A 21,973-nucleotide genomic window follows, 5' to 3' on the forward strand; every position below is an offset into this window, starting at 1 on the left:
CCTGTGCTGACATCTCTTCTGGCCCACCTCAATGGTAAAACTGTTGTACTCCAACCCCATCAATGAAATTCACATTCCACAAATCAGGCTTTAAGTCACATGTTACACTCAAGGCTCGTGGGCCGATGCAGTCCGCCAAATCATTTTATGTGTCCCACGAGAGCTTGAGAGTAGCCTAGTTTGTTATTCACTTGAAAATTGTTGTCTTTAATGGAGTAATGATGAGGGTTTCTTAATCTGAGAAATGATCTTCTAATAACACAGAGAAATGTGTTTACCCACATACAGTATATTTTTACATTTATGTACATGTGTATACATTTATGCACAAGCATATGTTTTTGTTACCAAACATATTTAAAATAAATAAATAAACTGTACAATAGTTGTACACTTGAATATCTGCTTGCTGTAATAGTTGGTAATTCTACTTTCAAAGGTTCTGATTCTGAAAGCTAGTTAATTTGTTGGTAATCAATAATATTAGAATGCAGAGGCAATTGTGCAATAATATTATACATATTATGACACATTTACAGTCTTTGAGTTACAACCGGCCCTTTGAGGACAACCATAACGCTGATGTGGCCCAGGATGAAAATTAGTTTGACCCCCTGCTTTAAGTTCCACATTCCACAGTTTAGGAATGAGATAAAGATAGTGATTAACTTTTATGTTGTATTTAGGTCTGGAGATTTCTCATCTGCCTTCGGACAAGTAAATGTAGTCTCGGATGGTTAAAATAGTGTTCATGTTAATGAACTATGTATTATGCAATGGTCCATATTATAGGATTACAGTGACCATGTTTTTACTCAGATTATGGTAATCTGCAGGTTGAACATCTCTATATGTGGTCATGTTTGCATGATAAATGTCCATGTAGATAAGCATTATGTGTGGAATATTAAGTGGCATGTACAAGCCTATGCCTAGAGAATTTTCTTCCACCCCTAACTTCTGCACGTTAGACTTCTGCTAATGTCTAAATATAGTATATTGTTAGATGTTGTTATTCATGACTTATTATTTTAGTAATAACAATGTTTCATTGGATTACATAAATACAACCATCAAGAATCAGGGTTTCTCATATACAATACATCCATATTGCACCATATTTATTTAGATTTTTGTGCTTCAGAAGCATTTTCTTACTGAAAACAAATAGACTGGAAATCAATGTGATAACTTTGTGAATTAATTCACTGTAAGACATTGTGAACGTCATTAGCTCCCTGTAAAGAAGACTTTCATTGTGTTGTTGTAAACAGTATTAGCCAGCTCCAAAGGGTCCTCATTCCTTGCTGCAGCCATGATCTCTAGAACTTGTCTGAAAAAGAGGTGGAATAAGTCTTATTCTAAATTATTGACAAATGGGATGAATTAATGCTAAAAAGAGGCCTCTCTAGGAACACACACAAACTTTTTTCACAGCAACATTCTCTTTAATTTCTGTAACTTCACCTACCTAGAAACTAAATTTGACTTACATTATATGGCATGGCTCATTACGGTCCTTAAGGCAATGCCCAGCTTCCCATTTCTTCTTGGTGGGAAAAGTAGTTTTGATGTGCTTTGCACCCGCATGCGTGTTTTTCACACCACACCACGGAGCATCTGCAAGAGGGAAGAAATCCATCACCACATAAAATTAGATTGTTCTTACTCAATTTGTTATATGACAAGGAAATCAGAGGCACTTTGTTTTGAGGAAAAGGATTTACTCAGTTAACTCAGTTCTTCAATTGATGGAACAATATTTTGATTTGAACAAAAATTGATAATGCAATAACTGTGATTTTATATTACTTAACTAGTCTACTGTAGGCAGCCTACAGAGGAAACAAGAATCAGCCTCAGACTGATATTTTTAACTAAATTCAATTCTTTTGTAAGAAAAAAACCTCTTTTGTAAAGACCTGTTTCGATCATCAGCCTTTCAGAGGGGATGGACTTCATAGCTTCCACATTTGCTTCTGTTTTCAGAGAACTGAAATAGAAAGTCCAGGTAGCTTTTAGATAAAGTCATGTCTAAATATAATAAAATTATCTATGAAAAGAGAACAACTCTCACCAGCCATTAATACCAATGTATAAATCTAAGTCGATGAGGGCCGCTGCATCCTCCTTGGTTCCATCAAAAGAATGCACCTACAATGGTGAAAAACAATACAAAGTCTGAGCATGAAGGAGTAGGATTCAATAGCACAAAAACATAATATGGATATTTTCTTACCACACCTCCAACACATCTGTCCCTGTTTCGCTTCATGATTTCTGCGAAAAGGGGAGGGTATACTGTAGATCAACTCACTGCACCCATCAAAAATCAAAGAGAGAGTAGTGTCATAGTAATAACCAAGTAGTGTAATGGTAATACCAATAAATTCGTTATGTGAGTTTCTACAGTGGAGGAACATGGGCAGTTTGGTTTCTTCAGCCAAATCAAACTGCTTCTCAAAGTATCTGCCAAATCAAGGACACATATTAGGGGATCTGAATGTTTCTGTAGGATACCTGTAAGGTCACACTGTGTGTTTAGAAGTATATTACAAATAGCTTACATAAGTTGTGTTTCTTTTGGGCAGAATTCCAGCCTATCAAAATCTGTGGAAAATATATATGAATATATCAATGATGTAACATCCATAGTCAGATTGAAAGTTCATCCATACCTAAACATGGGTCTAAAATGGTGGTAAAAGTATTGTGCACATTATAGCTTACAGACATACTGGTAACTAGTACACAGAGTGGATCAGACTGTTACTCACCAAGACCACATTCTCCGATAGCCACCACTTTGCTTTTGTTTGACACTGCTAGTTCCCTCAGTGATCCAAAGTACTGATCTGGGCCGCTCTGCTCAAACTCACTACAGCGTGTTGGATGACAACCTACAGTGCTGTAAAATTCATCTGGTCAAAAGTTGGAGAATTGGTACTTAGTGAAAAGGGAGCAATAAGGCAAAGTGGATTCATTACAAACAGACACATATTCTGACTTTTCTCTAAGTAAGTGTGTAAGGGCAGAACCACTAATCAATACAGAGAAACTTAATCAAACCTCTGGACTCTGCCATCTTGAGGGCCTCCTGGCTGTCCTCAAAGTTTCCTCCTGTAATCATGAACTGCACAAAATAAATTCAGCTGCATTAGTGTTTTATGTAACATACACTTTTGTCTTAATTCAGCATACATTTTAATTCCCTGTCTCAGATTACCTTTTTCACCCCAACACTGGATGCTCTTTCGATAATTTGGTCAAAGTCATCTGCAAATATAAGCAGCAAGTGAGCACGGGGGTATCCAGATATTCAGAAACATGCTGCTGAACAACATGTTAAAGATATAAGCAGCATACCTTCATGTTTCTTGTTTCCTCTGTAGATTCCCCGAAACATGGGATCTGTCAAATTTATCCCAATATCTGTAAAAGATAAAGACACGTGATGGATATTGACAGAAATGCAGTAGTAATTACTCGCTAGGGTCTCCTCTAAACCGTAGCTTGAATGTTCTCTTCTGTAAGTCATTTGGGATAAAATTGTCTGGTAAATGAATGTAAATGGAAGTCGTGAAGAGTAAAAACTATGGGAATCACATCAGACATTCTAGCTAACGTTAGCAGCTGCAACATTCACTGAGCCGATTGCATGTGGATTTGTGAGCATTTAAAATGCGTTTATCGAAAATTGTTTAGCACACTTATTTAACATAACACCAACATATATACTTACCAATGAATTTGAAACTTGCCATGACAGGAGCATTCATTTTGGACAGGCTGTAGAAACACACTCCACATGCAAGCCTGGCAACTCCCATAATTCCCCAAATCGTAATTATTGTAGTAGATGCGTAAAATTAAGTCTGGATTTATTTAAATATCTTAAACTATGGACAGTATATCCAGGCTCTGACCACATTACGTCAATAATAGTAAATGCCGATTAATCAAATTCGATTATGCTGGGGGAAAAAACACATTTATTTTTTTTTTGCTGCGCAAATACTACAAACAAAACGAACTAACAAGTTGCAAACATCCTCCATGATCCCAGAATTCCGTTCTCTCGTCGTCGAGAAGGTGACAGGGGACAGAAGCTATGGCTGCGTACCTTACACATCAACAAAAGGTGCTTAGACTTTACAAAAAGTCTCTAAGGCACCTCGAATCGTGGTGTGTGTTTAGGTAAGTAACGCGTTTTGTTAACGTCCAGCAAGAAGGTTCCGCTTGAATGGCCTTCATGGGCTGGTAACGTTAATGTTTGCGAGCTTGCTAGCTAGGTTTGCTAACTCAGTACGATTTGCAAGCGAAAGGCCAATCGGTCATACATTACGTTGAAACTTAAACACCTGGCGCACGACCATTCATACTTTGAATCACTTTTGTCTTATGCCATCATAATAACAGTAGTCCTTCCTTTGGTCAATTGGTACCATTGGCTCACAGTGAATGTATAACGTTATAACGGTATAATGTTACCACTCTAGAAATATGTGACAGCATTGCATTTGGGTAGCTGTTTGTGTTTTATCACCCTATTTATGTGCATTATATGTCTATGTAGGGATATTTCAGGTGAAGAGGCTAAAAACTTCTTAACTAATAGATATCCCCACAAAACTTGCACAGCTATTTACATTAAATCATTGTTTTTTTGTGTGTGTTGCACGTTTTCTGAAATTGTATGTGTAAATAAATGAGCCTATTATCTATTGACAGACATCTCAACTACATAAACCTTAACACTGGATAAAGTTAGGTTCAAATGTATTCTTTTTGTTTTTCATGTCTGCCACGGAATATAATACTTCTCCGTGACTGCTCCTCCCAACCTTTCTACAAATCTAATCTCAAGACCTTTCTGTTTCTTGAACACTTCCCCTCCACCACTAATAGACTTGCCACCCCTCTTTTTTTGTTTTGTTTTGACTTCTGTAGAGTGACCTTGAGTGTTGACAAAGGCACTATAAAAATGTAACTTGTTATTATATAATGATAAAATGCAAACAGCTACTACCAATGCAATGCATTCATTTATTTATTTATTTATTTATTTATTTATTAACTCTAGGGTGGCACACTTAGCCAAAAATCACTGAGACCCATTCCTCTCAGATGGTACCAACCAACCGCCTCTGGCTCAAGGACTAGTGAAATCTACAGAAAACGTGTCTATCTCTGTTAGTGACACTGTTAGTTACTTACGCTGTAGTAAACATTAACGAGTTAGCGTCTTAATGAAATTATCTTCAACAGTAACATTGTGTCCTAACAATATGTATGCGTCATCTGTCTTAGGGACAAATATCGCTTCTATGCTTGTCTGCTGAGGGCACGGTTTGATGACGGCAAGAGTGAGAAGGACATGGCTAAAGCCACTTTGATGCTTAAAGCCGGAGAGGAGGAATTCTGGGCTAACCAGCATCCTCAGCCCTACCTCTTCCCAGACTCTCCTGGAGGGACTTCTTATGAGAGATATGAGTGCTATAAGGTAATTAAACACTCTGTTAATCACTCGAGACATTGTTGGGGCCTTACCTTCAATGCATAGTATAACTTTCTTTTCATGGGTTTGCAGGTCCCTGAATGGTGCTTGGACCATTGGCATCCCTCTGAAAAAGCTATGTATCCTGACTATTTCTCCAAGAGGGAGCAGTGGAAGAAACTCCGTGCTCAGTCATGGGAGAAGGAGGTAAGGCCACACGACTGCTCATTATCACTTGAAAGGCAATGACAAATTAGAACTAAACATTTTGTTTGTGTTTTAGTTTGGCACCATTACCTTGCCAGAGATCACACGCACAGGGAAAATGTGTTGTGCCTGATAACATTCTTCTGACACATTACCCTCTGGTACTGCTGTACAGTAAAGGTGGTCTCTGTGTGCTTCAGGTCCAGCAGCTGCAGGACGAGACCCCTGCCGATGGCCCCAAGAGCGAGGCCCTTCCTCCAGCCAGGAAGGAGGGAGACCTCCCCCCTCTGTGGTGGCAGTTTGTCACCCGCCCTAGGGAGCGCCCAATGTAAGAGTGCAGATCGGTGCTGGCCAGTGACTTTGCCATTGCATGTCTTGAGACTAGGATGCATTTCAAACCATGACACTGGCCCTGAACAAATGTAATGTTCATTTACCAGTTTGGTCAGAGGGAGAACACCGCCACTTACCTGTAGAAACCTGTATTAGCATACCTGCTATTTCTGTTGACTGGTGAATAAGTTGAAGAAATTATAAATAAATGTATATTGTAAAATCCTACATAACTGTGGTCATGGGTAGTATTAGTAATACGAAAGGTTTTCTTTTCAACACCTTTATTGTAAGCTGAAAACTGTTTGACAGAGAGAGGGGATAGAACTACATAAACAGGAACCATCTTTGATAGGTCAGAGGAGACAGGATATAAAACATAAACAAAAAGTCAACTCTTCATACACAGACATGGTACTGAAGCAAGCATTAGCAACAGTGTCTAAGAAATCCTGAAGTTTGACCATCTGCTTTCAACAACGGGTTAAAAACACCAAACCTATGCGTTTTGAACATCTGGGTTATTTTACAAAGGTAACATTTTGGCAACTTATCTAAACAGCTGTACTCTGGAAAAAAGAAAACAACACATAGTTACAGCTAGAGTTGTTTGACATTTATAATAAACCACTTATGTTGTAATCAAGACAGGAAATCACACAGGTGCAGACAGTCAATAAGGTCAGCGTCATATGCATGTCGCATCAGCTACTCTGTTCTACGCACATTATAGAGGTCTGCTTTTTCTGGGACAACAGTGCAGACCTCAGTCGCTGCACAATATATTCAACGGCTCTAAAATGGGGATGTGGTGAGCGGGGGAAAGAGGGAATTTATTTGGATAAATAGTTGTTTTTTAAAGTGATGCGCATTAATACTCTGAAAGCAACATGCAGAAATACATTTCTTTATACGTTTTGTGAGAAAAGTTCATGTCGACAGTGTAGCTGAGCTAGCTCTTCCCTGGGGAAAACTGTTTTAGACTGCTGTAGTCTTACGTCAATGAGGTAATGGCTTTGAATACTTGGTGGATTTACAGTGGTTCTTGGGGAAATGTAGGTTCTTTGTAGACCTCCTGATCTTGCAGGAGTCTTCGTGTGTTGAAATAAGTTAAGGGCAAAAATATATATCAAGAATTATTTAAAAACACAAAGCTTCGACTGAAGGAGCTCCCCAAACCCAAATGTGTATACCACCAGTGTGAACAGAAGTAAGGGAGTATGGCATCACTGCTGACTCCATGATTGTAACAAAGTTACAAAAGGAGTTCCTGTGAAGCGACATGACATTGACTGTCTACAGAAATTCTTGCTCACCGTGAGAAAAAACATACTGTATATATTTTTACTTTTAGAGAGGACTTTTCTGAAAACTTTAAAGAAATGTTTGACCATGGGTTGAATGTCTTTCAAACGTCCTTGGGTTTATCTACACGTTGGCTTTTGCCAAAGTGTATCACTCCAGTGAAGTGTAGTGTACTGAATACAAAGATGGACATGAAGGGCAAAAAGGTATACTCAATCTCCACCAGACACTCACACACTCTTGCGTCTTACCCAGACTTCAGTTGAAACATACAAATGTGTGTTTCTGGACTAATTAGACCGTGTGTTCTATTTACAATACTGCCTGACACTGCACAGGCAATTAAAGTATGTGTCCAGAAAAGACTGGTCACAATAAACTTTCAGATTGGGCATGCACGTTACTGGGACGTATCAAATGAGTTTTATAAGGGACATATTTAAGAGATGATGCCATATCGCAGTTTTGGCTGTTCTCTAGTGCACTTTTCTTTCAGTTTTAAGAGTTCTATCTAGTAGATTGCCCACCCTAACTCTTGTCATTGCTTTACTTTTTCATAATCTCTGGCATTTTCACAGAAAAGATAAATCCTATTAAGTGAAATGAAACTATTGAAAAACGCTCAGCTTTGAGGCTTTTGGCACATTTTTTTCAGAAATGGGGATTACAAATGGAGCATCAATGACAAAAAAGAAACATATAAACATACTGTATAACACTTCAAAATATAATTAGAATTATTTATGTACAAAACAAAGACAGAGCCTTTTTTCGTCTAATCTGAAAAGTCATGGAAATATTAAAATCAAATGCTCCAATCCCTCCGTTCTCCGAGACCTACATATATTTCTGAGGACACCTCATCCTGACCCCATATTTCACTTCCTACTGCTACAGGTATGGACACGAATGTCATGTTATACCTCAACACAAACTCTTGCTACATCTTAGACCCCTATTCCCCACCTTACTGCTTACACGCTTATGCAGTAGGTGGGATGGGGTTTCAGGCGATGCGCGGGGCCGACCGGTCGTTGGTTGTGGTCTTCTTCAGCTTCACCCCCCGGCGGATGGCCAGGAGCATGTTGTCTCCCTGGGCGTTCTGGGTGTCGGCCTCCTCTGCGTTAGCGTCGCCGTGGGGCTCCACGCCTGGAGTGTGAGCTGGTGGCGAAGACATGGGGCTGTTGCCGCTGGTGTTTGCTGCCCCGGTGGCCGTTGCGGTGGGCGACCCAGCAGGGCTGGTGGGCGAACACGTCTCGCTCTCCTCGCTGAAGGGCAGGCCGGCGGGGAACTCGGGCACGGTGGGAGTCTTGACGGGCACCATGGGCGTGCGGATGGGGATGGGCCCGATGCCGCCTCCGGACGGCCGGCGCAGGTTGGGCTTGGAGGAGGGCGTGCGGCGGATGGTGGCCACGCCCGGTGTGAGGATGACCGGGCCGGCGTTGGACGGCAACCCTGCAGTGGAGGCCGGCCGCTTGGCCTGGAACATGCGTCGGTAAGACTGGCTTATGTCACTGTTCCGCGGGATGGTGGAGGACTTGTCAAAGTCCTGCTGGTCCACTTCCTGCTCTCCGCCCACAGTGAAGTAATCGTAATCTGACACTGCACCAGAACAGAAAAGCATATGGAGATGTTACATACTGTATAACCGTACAGTAACCGTATAAATTATGTCAAAATATGGCATGGTAATGTCTAACTTCTGCTCACAACAGGGGCTCAATTCAAGAAAACAAAATGATTACCAGAACTCCAGATAAAATGTACAGACCATCTTAAAGGTCATTAGACAAATAAACTCAATGTTGTATAGGGTCAGTCTGCACTGAAAAACACTTTTAGTCTAGGACTAGACTAGGCTTAATCCATGATATGCAGCAGATGGATTAAAAGGTGCATGTACAGTACCTTGTGAGGGGATGGTGTCTTCAGAGCAGCAGGGTGTGTTGGTCTGGGTGCTGTAGCCACTGGAGCACTGGAGGGAGTCTCGGCTGGAGTGCTGGATGTCAAGCTGCAGGCCTCTGCTCAGGGCCATGGCCAACTCCTCATGGGCCTCTGCATCCTCCTGCTGCAACACACACACACACACACACACACACACACACACACACACACACACACACACACAAGCACATGAAAACATACAGTTAAACACTAGAGGGCGCAGCCCAACCACTTACACTCGGCCCTGCACTAGAACAATACTGTGCTACACAGATGAGAAAAAAACAGGTAATCTGGTTCAGATAGGTCTGCACACAAATGTGTTTATACTCAACATATTATAAGCATTCACATTTGAGTACAAAAAAATTAAGAACCATTTGAAATTCAAATTCAACGTGATCCAGCCTTTGGATGCCTTTTCCATGACCTGCCAACCCTTTGCCAACTCAGACTGACAAAACAATGAAATGCCCTTAAAGAAACGGACCGAATTGAGAATTTACCACAAAAGCTGTAACTGCTGTGCATCAAGGCGGGATAGTCTACCTTAGGAGGACTGGTTGGGTGGATGGTCCTGGGTCTCTGTGGGTCCTCCCCAGCAGTGCTGGCCTCTCCTGCCAGGGGGCTCGTGGGTTCTCTGGGCTCACGCTTCTCCTTGTTCCGCCTCAGCGTGTTCACCATGGGTTGGTCATAGGGCCCAGGCTTAGCCCAGTCCTACACAGACAAACTGCTTTAGAAAGGGTTTTCCTTAATAGGTGTGTGGGGAGTGTGTGTGTGTGTTCCCCATTATTACACGGTGGTTAGTTTGTTTCTGAGAAGCAAATCCTGATACCCATTTCCTTGAGAACATATGAATGGCACAGAAAATGGAAAAAACAGCAAATAGAACAAATTCCAGGGGCTAGCCATTATTATTCATGCCATTAAAATGTGGTTAGAAAACTGTTGGAAGAGTTGAGTAAAGTTCAGTTGATATCCAAGAAAACTCATATAGAATATTTTATTTTTCGCTAGAGCTCACTGAAGCCAGACTTGCCGGAAACAGACAAAAGGTTTCATGTGTCTCCCACAAACCAGAGTAACTGGAACTAAACAGCTGGGGCTAATGGCAGCTAATGAATGCTATTAGTAGCCTAGGAGACGAGTCTAAAATAGCTGAATGACTGCACAGATTTCCCTGTATTGGGAACGGAAAGTGACATTTTTTTAACTGCTGCAGAGAGGGCAGACTTTGTTGAGAAAGAACACAGAAATATAGACGAGGAAGAGGAGGAGGAGGGAGAAAAAAGGAGATGAGAGGCGAGATGGAGGACGAACAAACCTTCCAGCTGGGCACTCTGGAGGAGAAGGGCATCATGCCCGGGACCAGGGGGCAGTAGGGGGGGTAGTCGCTCATCATGGAAGAGCTGGGGCGAGACCAGGGCCACCCCGGGGAGGGGGAGGTTGGGGTGGTGGTGATGATGGTGGTGGGGGAGAGGGTGGGGGAGGTGGAGGAGGGGCAGGGTGGTGGGAGGGGGGAGGGGTAGGTACTGCTCCAGGGAGCACTCCTCACGCAGGCAGGGCGAGTCGGGGGGTCTGTGATGGTCGTAGCCATTAGATAACTAAATGAGTGGGATGGGACAAAAATAACATACAAAAACAGACACAATGGGGAAAGATGAACAACTCAGGATCAAACTTAAAGTACATGTGAAACAAAAATAAAACTGACAAAACTTAAAATTTTACAATGAAGTGATGCATGTAGGCAAATTATACATAAATAAATAACGCAAAATGAATACAATGTTGAAAATCGTATAATAACGGTTGACCATGTTTGATCATATCAGAAAAAAAATGAACAAATATAGAGGACTAAAATAACATTGTGAACCTAAAAATGGATCCACTGGAAGTGCACAGAAGTTTGTGTGTGTGTGTGTGTGTGTGTGTGTGTGTGTGTGTGTGTGCAAGCGCGCATGTGTGTGTGTAAAAGAGGCCAGTTTGTTCACCTTCTCCCCATCAGTGTTGGGGCTGGGCTGAGTGGGCCCCTGAGGGGCCTGTGGGCTGCCCTCGCTGCTGGGCTGACCAGACTCAGAGGCGTCCGACGAGCTGGACTCAGAAGAGGGCTACAGCACAGCCATGCAGCGCGAAAACACACAGGATTGGATTTGCAGAAAAAAAACACACACACACACACACATGGAGCAAGAAAGGGACAACACAAACACACAGAGAGGCCAGAGAGGCAGCACATTGACACAGCACACATGGGAAGTGACATGAAGACAGAAGGTCACAGCAGCAGCATCACACAATGTACCAGGATTGGCAGAAATCAAGAGAAATCAACAGAAGAGGATGGAGGAGAAAGGAAGGTGACAGGACAACACACACACACACACACACACACACACACACACACACACACACACACACACACACACACACACACACAAAGACAGAAGAAGTATGTTAAAGATATGTCAAAGAAAAAAGTAGCACTCAAAATTGAATAGGAACAATCAAAAACACTAAAACAGCTATAGCGTGAGAGCAGCGTGAGAGCGTATGGCACAGTGAACTGGAAGCAGAGAGACCAAGAGGCTGAGGCTGGTATGGGCCCGTGGAAACAGAATGCAACCCAGTGGGGTCAGTCATGTGCAGAGCAGAAAGCAGCACTTCAGCACAAACCTTCAGCTGCATAAGCAATAAAACGTGGCCAGAATAAAGCGGGGAGAGAGAGAGTGAGAGACAGAGATAGAGACAGAGAGAGAGAGAGAAAGAAACGGAACACTGAGAAAGCCATGCGCAGAAAGCACATCGGACCCCTTTGAGACTGCCCTGTGGCAGAGTGTGGAGTGAAACCAACAACACACACACAATCTAAAAAACACGCTGATACTGAGTCTACTTTTATTAGATGTGGTTTGTGTGCACTGATTATAGGTCTGCTTCGGGAATCATTAAGATGTCTATCATGCCCCAGTGTATTTATGGCAGCACAGAGGCCAACCATAAACAGCACATACAGTAACCATAGCGCTTTGTTTTCCTTTGTAGTTTGTAGTAACAACAAACAATATACCGACACACAAACCTCATGTATTATTTTGGTGGACATATGGCTTTGTCACCCATGTAGTAACAACAAACCAATGACAGTAGAATCCAGTCATTAAATTATTTCTACAATAATTGCAACAAACTAGCATGAAGCATTAGAATATGCTTCACTTATTATGCATTACATTACACTACAGCAAGTATCCTACTATAAGAAATCATAAGACTAGGATATCTCTGTGATGTGTTAAGATGCTTCGCTAGGTCCCTGCGTCAGTGGTGAAGTGACCTGCTGTGTGTGTGAGGCCTGTGTGTGTGTGGGGGACAGGCGGACATGGATGCTGTCCTGGACTGTCTCTGTGTTGCAGCGGCTCGGGTCGGTGTGGGTCGGTGACTCATCCAGCACTCCCTGCCCAGCCTGCCGAGGCTCCAACACGGCTGTGCCGTCTAACAAGCAGTGTTACCTAGCAACAACTAAGTGTTCTGACAAAGGCTGATGTGAATGGAGAGCTGCGAGTGTGTGTGTGTGTGTGTGTGTGTGTGTGTGTGTGTGTGTGTGTGTGTGTGTGTGTGTGTGAGTGAGTGAGTGAGTGAGTGAGTGAGTGAGTGAGTGAGTGAGTGAGTGAGTGAGTGAGTGAGAGAGAGAGAGAGAGAGAGAGAGTGTGTGTTTGAGTGTGAGTGTGAGTGTGAAATATTCATATAACTGTGTTCAGAACTGGATGTTTATATGGAACCTGCAGCTGTGCTTGGCTAATAAAACATTCCTGTGAAGAATGTAAATACAAACAACACTACAGTTTATTAATTCCATTTGTTTCGAGCCATGTAAAGGGGCATTGTGCTTGGGACTGGATGTGGAATTCAACTTGGAGCTTGCCATTTCATCACTTACATCACTTATTCAGTCATAAGTTGTCAATATTGGTCAATGTTGCTTTGAAAAGGCACTTAATGAATGGAATTGGTAATGAAATTGAACAATTGATTCTTCCTGGGTCAGATTTTCACAAAGCTTAAAATGACCTCTGACCTTTCTCCTATAGCTTTAGGCTATGGCTGAACCAAATGTTAGATCACTCTCTGTTGGGTTTTGATTGACAGGCAGAGGATCCTACCTGTGGGCTGGTCTCGGGGGGCATGGGGGACGGGGACTTGGACTGGTAGGCGTCCTGGGAGATGAAGCCGGAGTCGTGCGAGGAGACGCTGGGCAGGCGGGCGGGGCCCTGCTGGGGCGGGGCGGAGCCACGGTAACGGTAGTGGGAGGTGGGCGAGTGGGAGTGGGAGCCGCTGGAGCGTGAGTCACTGCTGTTCACACTGTTTAGACTGCTGCTGAGACAGAACACACAGACAGGAGGAGATGATAGAGGGATAGAAGTTAGAGAGATGAGATCGGGGAAATGATAGAAAATAAGCAACAAAATAACATTGAAAAATGTAAGCAATCAAAATTTGACATGCAGTTTTGTATAAAACAGTATAAGACATCACAATGTAGAATGCAAAACAGTATAAGACATCACATTGTAGAATGCAAAATAACTGTGCAACAGTATTGCAATGACTCATTTTGACCACAAGGGGGCCCTTTAGGATTATAATCACTCTTTGGCATATTGATGCTGGATGCTGGTTGGCAAAGATAAAATTTGTAATAAATTGTGATGAAATCATATTAAGAGATACAAGCATTGCTTATTTCCATTATGTACCTGAACAGATAGTGTAATAATAAATCATGATATCTCTGGATCTGAACTACAGTGGCAGTGATGCAGATCCACCTCTGAACCCGCCCAGTTTAACCCTTCGTGCTGCTGAGCACTGCCCTGGCACTGTACCTGCACATGCTGGACTTCCTGGACACTGTGGTGCTGGGAGAGGACGGGGGCGTCTGGTAAGACCAGCTGTAGTCTGAGCCCTTCAGGTCTATAATTACCTGTAGAACCAGAGCCGCCTCGTTAGTCAACTGGATTTGGAAACACAGCAAGCAACATAGGCTACGAAACGCATATTCATTTGTTTGGGTAACATTAATTGGGAAGTTGTGGGTGAGTGGTTTTTCCGTAGTGCCTAAACTATTGCCTAATAGCAATGTCCAGATAGGTAGATGGACAAATGCATGGGGAACAGACCTGCTCGCTGGAGGGGGGGAGTTTGTGTGGGTCCATGGTCAGCGTCTTGAGGTCATCAGAAATGGCCTGCAGGTGGGTGATCTCTCCCAGCATGGACATCTCCTCTTCCTGAGGGTCAAACAACACACACACACACACACACACACACACACACACACACACACACACACACACACACACACACACACACACACACACACACACACTTAAATCGTACCTTTCACTCAGGGGGTTCACATATATCTGTCATCTTGTGTGTTTTCACTCTGCATTAGTCTTTCATTGATTGTGTTCTAGCTGACAGAACATATGCAGAGTTCAAAGCATTAAGTAACATGAGAACTCAGGCATCCAAAAAGAATGTCACATGGCTCTAAAAACAGCCGAGGACACCACTCCAAGCCAGGGGGGGAAGATGGCTGATTATCAGAGAATAGGCAGCATTCACATAAACTATAACAGTCCCTTTACTCAATGATACTTCCAGCAGAAGTCTGGCTTCCAGCAGAATTTGAAGATTGGGACACAAGGTGCCGTTGAAGGAAAATAAACATCTCTCTCTCCACCTTAACTATATTCCATTTTTTTTTTTTTAATTTGACTGTGGGCTAATGTGGTCAGAAATGGGAGAAGAAGATGTGTAGTGTTATATACAGAGAAGGAAAAGAGAGAAAGAGATGAGGAGAGCATGGCAGAAAATATAGATTAAAAAAGGTATTGAATAAGGAGGAGATGTGAAGTGAAAGTGGGAGATGGAAAGTTACAGAGAGAAAGAGGAAGAGACAACCAATCCAAGAAAGAGGACATGAAAAACTCCCCAATTTAGCATTTAGAATAAGGAGTTGAAGAGGAGAGGAAATTGAGTGTCAAAGAGAGGGAACATCGAAATAGAAAAAAAGATGAGAGACAACCAGGAAGTGGATGAAGGGGGACTCACCACGACGGGGCGCAACATGGTGACGAAGGTGCAGAAGCGCCCGCGCTCCTCAATCAGCGCCTTCCTGACTGCCTGCTTCTCCGTCTCCTCCAGCAGCAGGTACTTGTCGCTCACGTCCTGCATGGCGCTGTCCAGCTGTGGCTGGATGTCCCCGCGGCCTGGGTTAAAAAAAAACACACAAAAAAACAGCCGGTGTTGTCATGGTTACGACCCAGCCTTGATGCAATTTTGTATCCCATAAAACTAGCCTATGTTTTATGCCTTAGTAATAGTTTGTTTCAGATGCAGCTTTTCAGTTATGGCACAGTGCTTTACATTCTCTCAGACATACATTTTGTGTCAAGACAGCACATCATGTGGCTTAAAACTATAGCATATGTTGTGACTTATTTCTTATTTATGTGCTCTACAATGGATCACACACATGCGGACAAAGGGCATACTTTTTCAGGTGAATGGGGTTCAATAGTTCAATATCTTGATAGACTCCAAGATGCATGACATTGTACGTGCAAGGGACCTGGAGGTATTGGTCTAGAACCAGTGGCCTTGCCTATTAATGACAACTGTTGACTCAGATTTTCCTATAACAGATATGCACGCAAGGAATGACTCATCTACTAAGCCCAATATTTGCGTTAGAGTCAAATGGCTTCCGTCCTTTACACCTGACGGTGTTCCTCACACACCAAAGGCAACGGTCTGTAGGCATAAAAGAAATTTGGTACTGATCTCTGCTACACTATTAAGATTTATATGACCCCTTTCAGCATCGCCTCAGTGCAAGTAGTTTCACTGCGCACAAGTCAGCTGCTGCTCTGTCTGAGCAGATGTCCTTTCCCAAAGTTCAAGAGCAATTTCGAGTCAAGCTGTGGAACCGGTTGGTGGCTTCGAGCAGGGTCACACCCTTGCCGTGCTAGCGTCGGGCAAGATCAGACACTCTGAGGGAAGAGAGGGTCCCTGAGGCAGGAAACACACTGTGTCACAGGGCGGCATTGTATCTATTCACACACACTTATGCAATGGCTGCACAGAAAGTGGATACTGAGTGGCCATGCCCCCGGTGTGCTCCCTCATTATATCTCTCTGTACAGGCTATCGTGGTAGGTGAGCTGAGAGGGACAGGTTGAGGTGGCAGCATGTACTGTATGCGTGGAGCCCATTTGAATGCAGAATGTGGGAACATGATAAGAACCTATCAAGTGACTGGGAACCACAAGCTGGAGAGTTCTGAAAAAGAGAGAGAGAAAAAAACAAACAAAAACAGAGAACAAAAAAGAAAAGAGAAAACAAGACTGCTTGGTCCTGAACCCAAAAAGTTAAAGGCCCCTCAAGATGTAAACATACAATTAAAGTTTTCAGTTTCACAGCCGAGCCAGCAGCAGTTATGCGGTGGAGGCAAGGCTATCTTATTTTCCAGGGAAAGAGGAATTCCGCCATCACATGAAGTGCAACTGTACGCGCACAGACACTAACAAAATACACACACCAGTACGTTTCCCACATGGCTTTAACGTCTATCAAGGGAGTACATTCTCAACGAAGCTCTCCATTCCTCACTAACTGCATGCAGAGCTGTGCTGGGATTTTCCCTTTGCACAAAATAACAGGCCCTTCCTGCTACTGTACGATGCTGCTGACCACAGACGGGGTTCCTCAAGGGTCAGTCCAAAGAACTCTCCGTTTCTAAGGTCGGCCTCAGGTTGGAATGTAAAATACAAGACAGCAGATTTATGCGATCTGCAGAGTCTGGAGCCACAATAATCCATTCATAATGATATAACTCTCAGTGTCTACAAAAGTTTACCAAAACAATTCTGGGGAAAGTCTTCATTCTTTTTCACTCAGACCACATTGACGTGTATACGACACTTCATATTGTCTCAAGACACACACATTTTGATGTCATCTTTACAGTGAACCCTACGATTACCATGCAATTACATGAAGTATAACAGACATATACTGTGAATATTGTAAAACTATAAATTCTACTACATTTACAACTCATGCAGCTTTGCTGGGTATTGTTTTGGGCTATCATTCCTATTTGATTATCATATGAGTTCAGTAGAAATAAGCATGGATTTACAATAAGAGGAGTGTTCTTACTGTGTACGTGTGTGTTTTAGGTAATTTAAGGAAGAGTGTGTGTGGAGACTTGGCGAGATTTAAAGGAATGCAAATCCCATTGTGGTTTAGCAGAAACCAGATCCTGTGTAATAAACAAATTCTGAGGAAAGTGATCAAGCAAGGAGTATTTGCTGTTGAGTATGACAAAGGGCACCACACCTGAATTGTGCAATTTCACTTAATTGATATTTTGCTCATAGGCCCATGCCTGGGTCGTGACAGGCAGTCATGCCACACACAAGGGAAAAGTCAAGGGAATGGTAGCAGTGCGACTGTAACTCTCGGGGCCTCTGGGCCATGTGCCCACTGTGAGGAATGTGACCAAAAACTGGACTGGTGTTGGCAGAAGTTACACATAAGTGTAGATCCAGAATCAGCCAAATGGTTGGGGAAGAATCTTTTTCCTGATCAAATTGAAAAATTGAGGGCTTCTCCTAGATCTGCACTTAAGGACTTCTTCCAGGACCACACAGAAGGTGGGTGGGGGGTGGGGGTCAACAGGTTAACAGAGAACCGCGACACACAAACTTACCAAACACATCAGCTGGATAGTACAGGGGCATGGTGGGATGCAAAATGGCGCGTGGTGGCGCAAAGAGGAAAATATTTTCAGTCAGTTTCATATTCAGAAACACAGGGCCAGTTCCTAAGTGGGTTTTATCTGTTACAGAATCTTCTAAGCTCTGAAACAGTGAAATAGAAGCCACCAAGATCCACTTGTTGGAAGACAATTATTTCGGCACTGAAAAAATTAAATGCACAGATGCCCACTCAAGAAATGGCCCGGTGAGCTTAAGCCTCTACATCAACTATGATTTTGTTTCTGCTTTAGAGTCGTTTAAGTGATGTTGCCAAATATTTGTACAAAGTGAAAAAGTAAATAAACAAAATAACAATTATCTTTATCTAACAGCTGGCCTTTTTAAAAAACAAAAAAACAAGACAAAACAAAACAAATTCAACTAGGTAGACTTTGCTTAGTGTGCCAGTACAGACTGTGAGTTTGGTGCACAAAAACAGACAGTGGGCCTCAGCAGTCCCATTACCTTTCTTTGCTTTCTTCTGCAGTTTGAGCGTGTCAGAGGATTTCTTCTTGATCTCCTGTCGGGCCTTTTTGTACTCTGTACAAGGAAACACAATAGGTCTTACCACTGCAGTGCTTTGTGGGGCAGACTATGGGTAGTGTTAAAAAACAGAATGAATTCACACTTTTTTGAATGCACTGCTGCTCTTGCCATCCAAAGAGCTGATGATTTTAAACACAAAATCTTTCTTGCTATACTGGAGAAAGAGAGCTTAGGGTTCCTGATACAAGACTTCTCTCTTGCTGAATACATTTCTTTCTTACTTATTGAACAAGTCATTATGCATATTACTGAAATAGAATTACAACAATAAGTCATACAATATACCTAATGCAGTAATATATTACAGACAGAAATTTTGTGAAAAATACATATAGGCCAGCCTATTGTAAACACAATTATACTTTGGAAGTTTGTATTGGAATGAAATGTAATGTTAAATCCGTAAAACTGGTGAATGCGGCATGTTTTAGTGAGCATGTGAGCTCTCTCCGGTGCCCACCTTTGGCATGGTCCTTGTCCAGGGTGTTGGCCACCCGCTTCCACTCCTCCATCTGCTCCTGCAGCGGGTTGATCAGGCAGTCGATGAACACCCTGAGGGGGGTTCAGACACATGTCATCCCAAAAGCACAAGATGCTTTACAGCAACAAAACTATCACACAAAGCTCTGCTTCTCTCCCATCTTATAAATAAATATACATTTGGGTGGTGGTTTGTGTACTACAACAGAAACATTGTGCATGTCCAGTGAGAGAGTCACAGTAGCTCAAAATCCTTGTCACAAAATGACGTGGGAAAAATACGACTTTTTAGCACCAAAGTAAAGCATTCCACCCAATGTTAGCATCGTGCCCTAACATCTTCATGTGTGGCATGCAGGGAACAGAGCTAAGGTTAAGCCAGGTCAGTATGTTGTGTGTTTGTTTGTTCTCACGACAGCGTGAGTTTGTGTGTGTGTGTGTGTGTGTGTGTGTGTGTGTGTGTGTGCGTGTGTGTGCGTGCGTGCATGCGCGCGTGTGTACTGTGTAAAGTGTAGAGTGTGCAGTGTGTGGAAGAATAAACAGAGGCTACATCTCTTTCTGCCGTGGTTGTCTGTGTGTCTTTAATAAAAGCCCCAGTTATCTCATCTCTCTAAGGAGGAAGACGAAAACGGGAGGCTTACATGGAGAACTGCCTCAGCTTGGCCTCGATGCTTCTGTGCCTCATGCACATCCTGGTGAGGGCTGATCCGATGTCCCTGGTGCCTCCTGAAACGAGAGCACAGATACTCCTTCAAACACAAACACGGGCGATCCGTTACAAGATTAAACATGCCAGACCACAAAAAACCTATGGGATTGCGAACCTGTACACAACAAATAAGCTGTGATTTAGGCGTGTCGCTAATCTTTGTGATAACTACCCAATTAGACCAGTTATATTTCCAGATTCTAGATCTGCTGTCATACTTAAGTGAAATCATGGGTCATAGTAATGTCAGCTGTATAAGAGGCTTTACAGCAACAGTAAGGTAAGACAGAGGTGAAAGATCAGGCTCGATGGACACACAGTCCATTTGAGACAGTGGTTTCGCATCATGCTACCACTTTTAACACAACCATCCCATTTGGCATCCAGTCATGGGGAGAATAGAAGTGTGTGTGGGGGGGCACTCACACACACACACACACACACACACACACACACACACACACATACCCCCTCCCCACTCCCTTTCACTTCCCCTCCACCAAAGAGCCTTCACTTAAGTGTGACCATGAGCTCTTTAGAGCAAACCAAACAAAGCCCATGACCTCATCGCTCCAGACAGGCAGGACAGAGAGAGGGAGCGAGGGAGGGAGAGAGAGAGAGTGAGTGAAGGATAGAGGGGAGAGGGCAGAGGCAAAAACAGAGGATGTGAAAGAAGAGGAGGTGGTGAGGGGTGTGTGTGTGTGTGAAGTGTGAAGTGCTAGAACATGTTTGTTGCACAAAAAACATATTCCTCAAAAAATAGCCATCCCTTGTTAAACAAAAACCCCAACTTTCCCTTGGGACTGTACAAGTCACCCCTCCACCTCTCCCCAACACCCCAAACAGAGTGGTTCCCAGAGCCAAGCAGCAGCAACAGCAGCGAGGAGAGGAGAGGAGGAGAGGAGAGGAGGAGAGGAGGAGAGGAGAGGAAGGCCCCCTCGACCACAGATGGCTACATTCTCTCTGACTGGGACTGTAACCCCCTCTGGAGGTATTGTTCCCCAGCCTCTGCACTCCTTTGGCAGCCAAAATCCATCCTTGAGAAAACATACACACACACACACACACAAACACACACACACACGCACACTAAAGGAATTTATCACTGTTGAGTCTCCACAGCTTGGCCAAATGATGAGGATGATGAGTGATGGTGGTACAAGAAAAGAAAAAAAACAAACAAATGGGGGTGACCATTTCTTAACCTGCAGGGGAGATCTATATCTTATGCCTCGTATCATATGGGAAGACAATAGTGTGACACTGTGACTGCAGTGACCTCCCAATATGGCTGAGCTCCAGAACAAAGACGGCAAGCCCACTGAACTGTTAACATGACCTCGCTTCCTAGACAGCGATCGTAACAAAGGCCCATATCAATGAAGAATTGATTTTGACCAATCAGGGGGCTCCAGTGTTGTCACATGACCTGGCTCCTTTATTTCTTTCTTTGCCGGCCTGTATAATTTAGTCATGTTTCTTTTGGCTCCTTCTCTCACCACCTTCGCTTTCCAAAAGGACCCATCTCAATCATGGCCTTTTCAGAAATGACAGGACCCAAGGCAAAACAATGGGACAATGGGGCTAGTCTGGGCTCTGTGGTGTTTGTTGTTGCGAGGCCGAGGTCGAGGTAGAGGCCGAGAACGAAGCTGAGGCGGTTGGCTGATCAGGGTTGGTGAAGGTGAATGCAGAAGTCATACATTTTTAATCTGGCAGCCGAGGGTGTTGAGTTGCAGTGAAACCTAGCCCTTAATCCACGGGAATGGCGCTCATACGCGCAACTGTGGCCAAGGCGGATGAGCACACTTTCTGTTTACAACTTGCTGCTTCTCTTTCACTGTCTGTCTTTCTCTCTCTCTCTCCCTTCCCTCTCTTTGACTCTCTCTCTTTTCTGTTGCTCTCTGGCACTCCTACGCGTCCTTGAGTGGGTCGGGGGCTTTCTATGGCAGGCCCATTAGCGGGGTGCCATCAAGTTTACAAACCCGCCGGCGAGGCGAGGGGGGCTACTATGCCGATGATCCGCCTTGGAACACTCCCCAACATTCAGGCCATACTTCGAGAGCCCGCCGGCTGAAGTCATTGCTCTGGAGGCCTGGGTGTCCATTTCGGCTCCCTCGC

General features: G+C 43.4%; 3 protein-coding genes across 9 annotated transcripts in view; 1 reads left to right on the plus strand and 2 right to left on the minus strand.

Annotated features, from left to right (window-relative positions):
* Positions 1–1,104: 1,104 nt before the first annotated feature.
* tatdn1 (TatD DNase domain containing 1) lies at positions 1,105–3,818 on the minus strand. 2 transcript variants are annotated; one of them, XM_048229796.1, is made up of 12 exons: positions 3,743–3,818; positions 3,367–3,432; positions 3,227–3,276; positions 3,070–3,133; positions 2,778–2,921; positions 2,568–2,610; positions 2,384–2,469; positions 2,240–2,280; positions 2,078–2,154; positions 1,923–1,993; positions 1,494–1,620; positions 1,105–1,333 (listed from the first exon to the last, which is right to left on the minus strand). In XM_048229796.1, exons 1-12 carry the CDS (start codon positions 3,777–3,779, stop codon positions 1,231–1,233), a joined length of 909 nt encoding a protein of 302 aa, XP_048085753.1. In that variant the 5' UTR covers positions 3,780–3,818; the 3' UTR covers positions 1,105–1,230. The 2 variants fall into 2 exon arrangements, with proteins under 2 accessions (XP_048085753.1, XP_048085752.1); XM_048229795.1 differs by lacking the exons at positions 3,367–3,432; positions 3,743–3,818 and having other exon boundaries at positions 2,778–2,908; positions 3,227–3,253.
* Positions 3,819–4,055: 237 nt separating this feature from the next.
* ndufb9 (NADH:ubiquinone oxidoreductase subunit B9) lies at positions 4,056–6,265 on the plus strand. Its single transcript, XM_048229334.1, has 4 exons — positions 4,056–4,197; positions 5,311–5,503; positions 5,591–5,704; positions 5,905–6,265. Exons 1-4 carry the CDS (start codon positions 4,112–4,114, stop codon positions 6,034–6,036), a joined length of 525 nt encoding a protein of 174 aa, XP_048085291.1. The 5' UTR covers positions 4,056–4,111; the 3' UTR covers positions 6,037–6,265.
* Positions 6,266–6,304: 39 nt separating this feature from the next.
* Positions 6,305–21,973, minus strand: part of LOC125285088 (protein MTSS 1-like) — a 39,364-nt gene continuing 23,695 nt past the window's right edge. The window contains exons 4-15 of one of the 6 annotated variants that reach the window (XM_048229329.1): positions 19,788–19,872; positions 19,127–19,218; positions 18,586–18,660; positions 18,072–18,083; positions 15,407–15,564; positions 14,470–14,577; positions 14,176–14,273; positions 13,453–13,663; positions 11,284–11,400; positions 9,836–10,003; positions 9,251–9,407; positions 6,305–8,944 (exon numbers count right to left, since the gene is read on the minus strand). In XM_048229329.1, the coding sequence (XP_048085286.1) occupies positions 8,349–8,944; positions 9,251–9,407; positions 9,836–10,003; positions 11,284–11,400; positions 13,453–13,663; positions 14,176–14,273; positions 14,470–14,577; positions 15,407–15,564; positions 18,072–18,083; positions 18,586–18,660; positions 19,127–19,218; positions 19,788–19,872 (1,877 nt within the window). In that variant the 3' untranslated portion in view covers positions 6,305–8,348. Of the gene's footprint in view, positions 8,945–9,250; positions 9,411–9,835; positions 10,004–11,283; positions 11,401–13,452; positions 13,664–14,175; positions 14,274–14,469; positions 14,578–15,406; positions 15,565–18,071; positions 18,084–18,585; positions 18,661–19,126; positions 19,219–19,787; positions 19,873–21,973 lie in introns of all 6 variants that reach the window. The other 5 variants (XM_048229328.1, XM_048229332.1, XM_048229330.1 and 2 more) reach the window with 5 other exon arrangements.

Source organism: Alosa alosa, chromosome 20 (assembly GCF_017589495.1).
Source record: "Alosa alosa isolate M-15738 ecotype Scorff River chromosome 20, AALO_Geno_1.1, whole genome shotgun sequence".
Taxonomy (NCBI): Eukaryota; Metazoa; Chordata; class Actinopteri; order Clupeiformes; family Clupeidae; genus Alosa; species Alosa alosa.

Coding starts and splice junctions, on each gene's coding strand:
- tatdn1 (XM_048229796.1), bottom strand. CDS start 3,779: ATGAATGCTCCTGTCATGGCAAGTTTCAAATTCATTG. Junction 2,470..2,567: donor CCAAAAGAAACACAACTTAT/GTAAGCTATTTG, acceptor TTGATTTGGCAG/ATACTTTGAGAAGCAGTTTG. Junction 1,994..2,077: donor TACATTGGTATTAATGGCTG/GTGAGAGTTGTT, acceptor TTTCTATTTCAG/TTCTCTGAAAACAGAAGCAA.
- ndufb9 (XM_048229334.1), top strand. CDS start 4,112: ATGGCTGCGTACCTTACACATCAACAAAAGGTGCTTAGACTTTACAAA. Junction 4,198..5,310: donor GAATCGTGGTGTGTGTTTAG/GTAAGTAACGCG, acceptor CATCTGTCTTAG/GGACAAATATCGCTTCTATG. Junction 5,705..5,904: donor CTCAGTCATGGGAGAAGGAG/GTAAGGCCACAC, acceptor TGTGTGCTTCAG/GTCCAGCAGCTGCAGGACGA.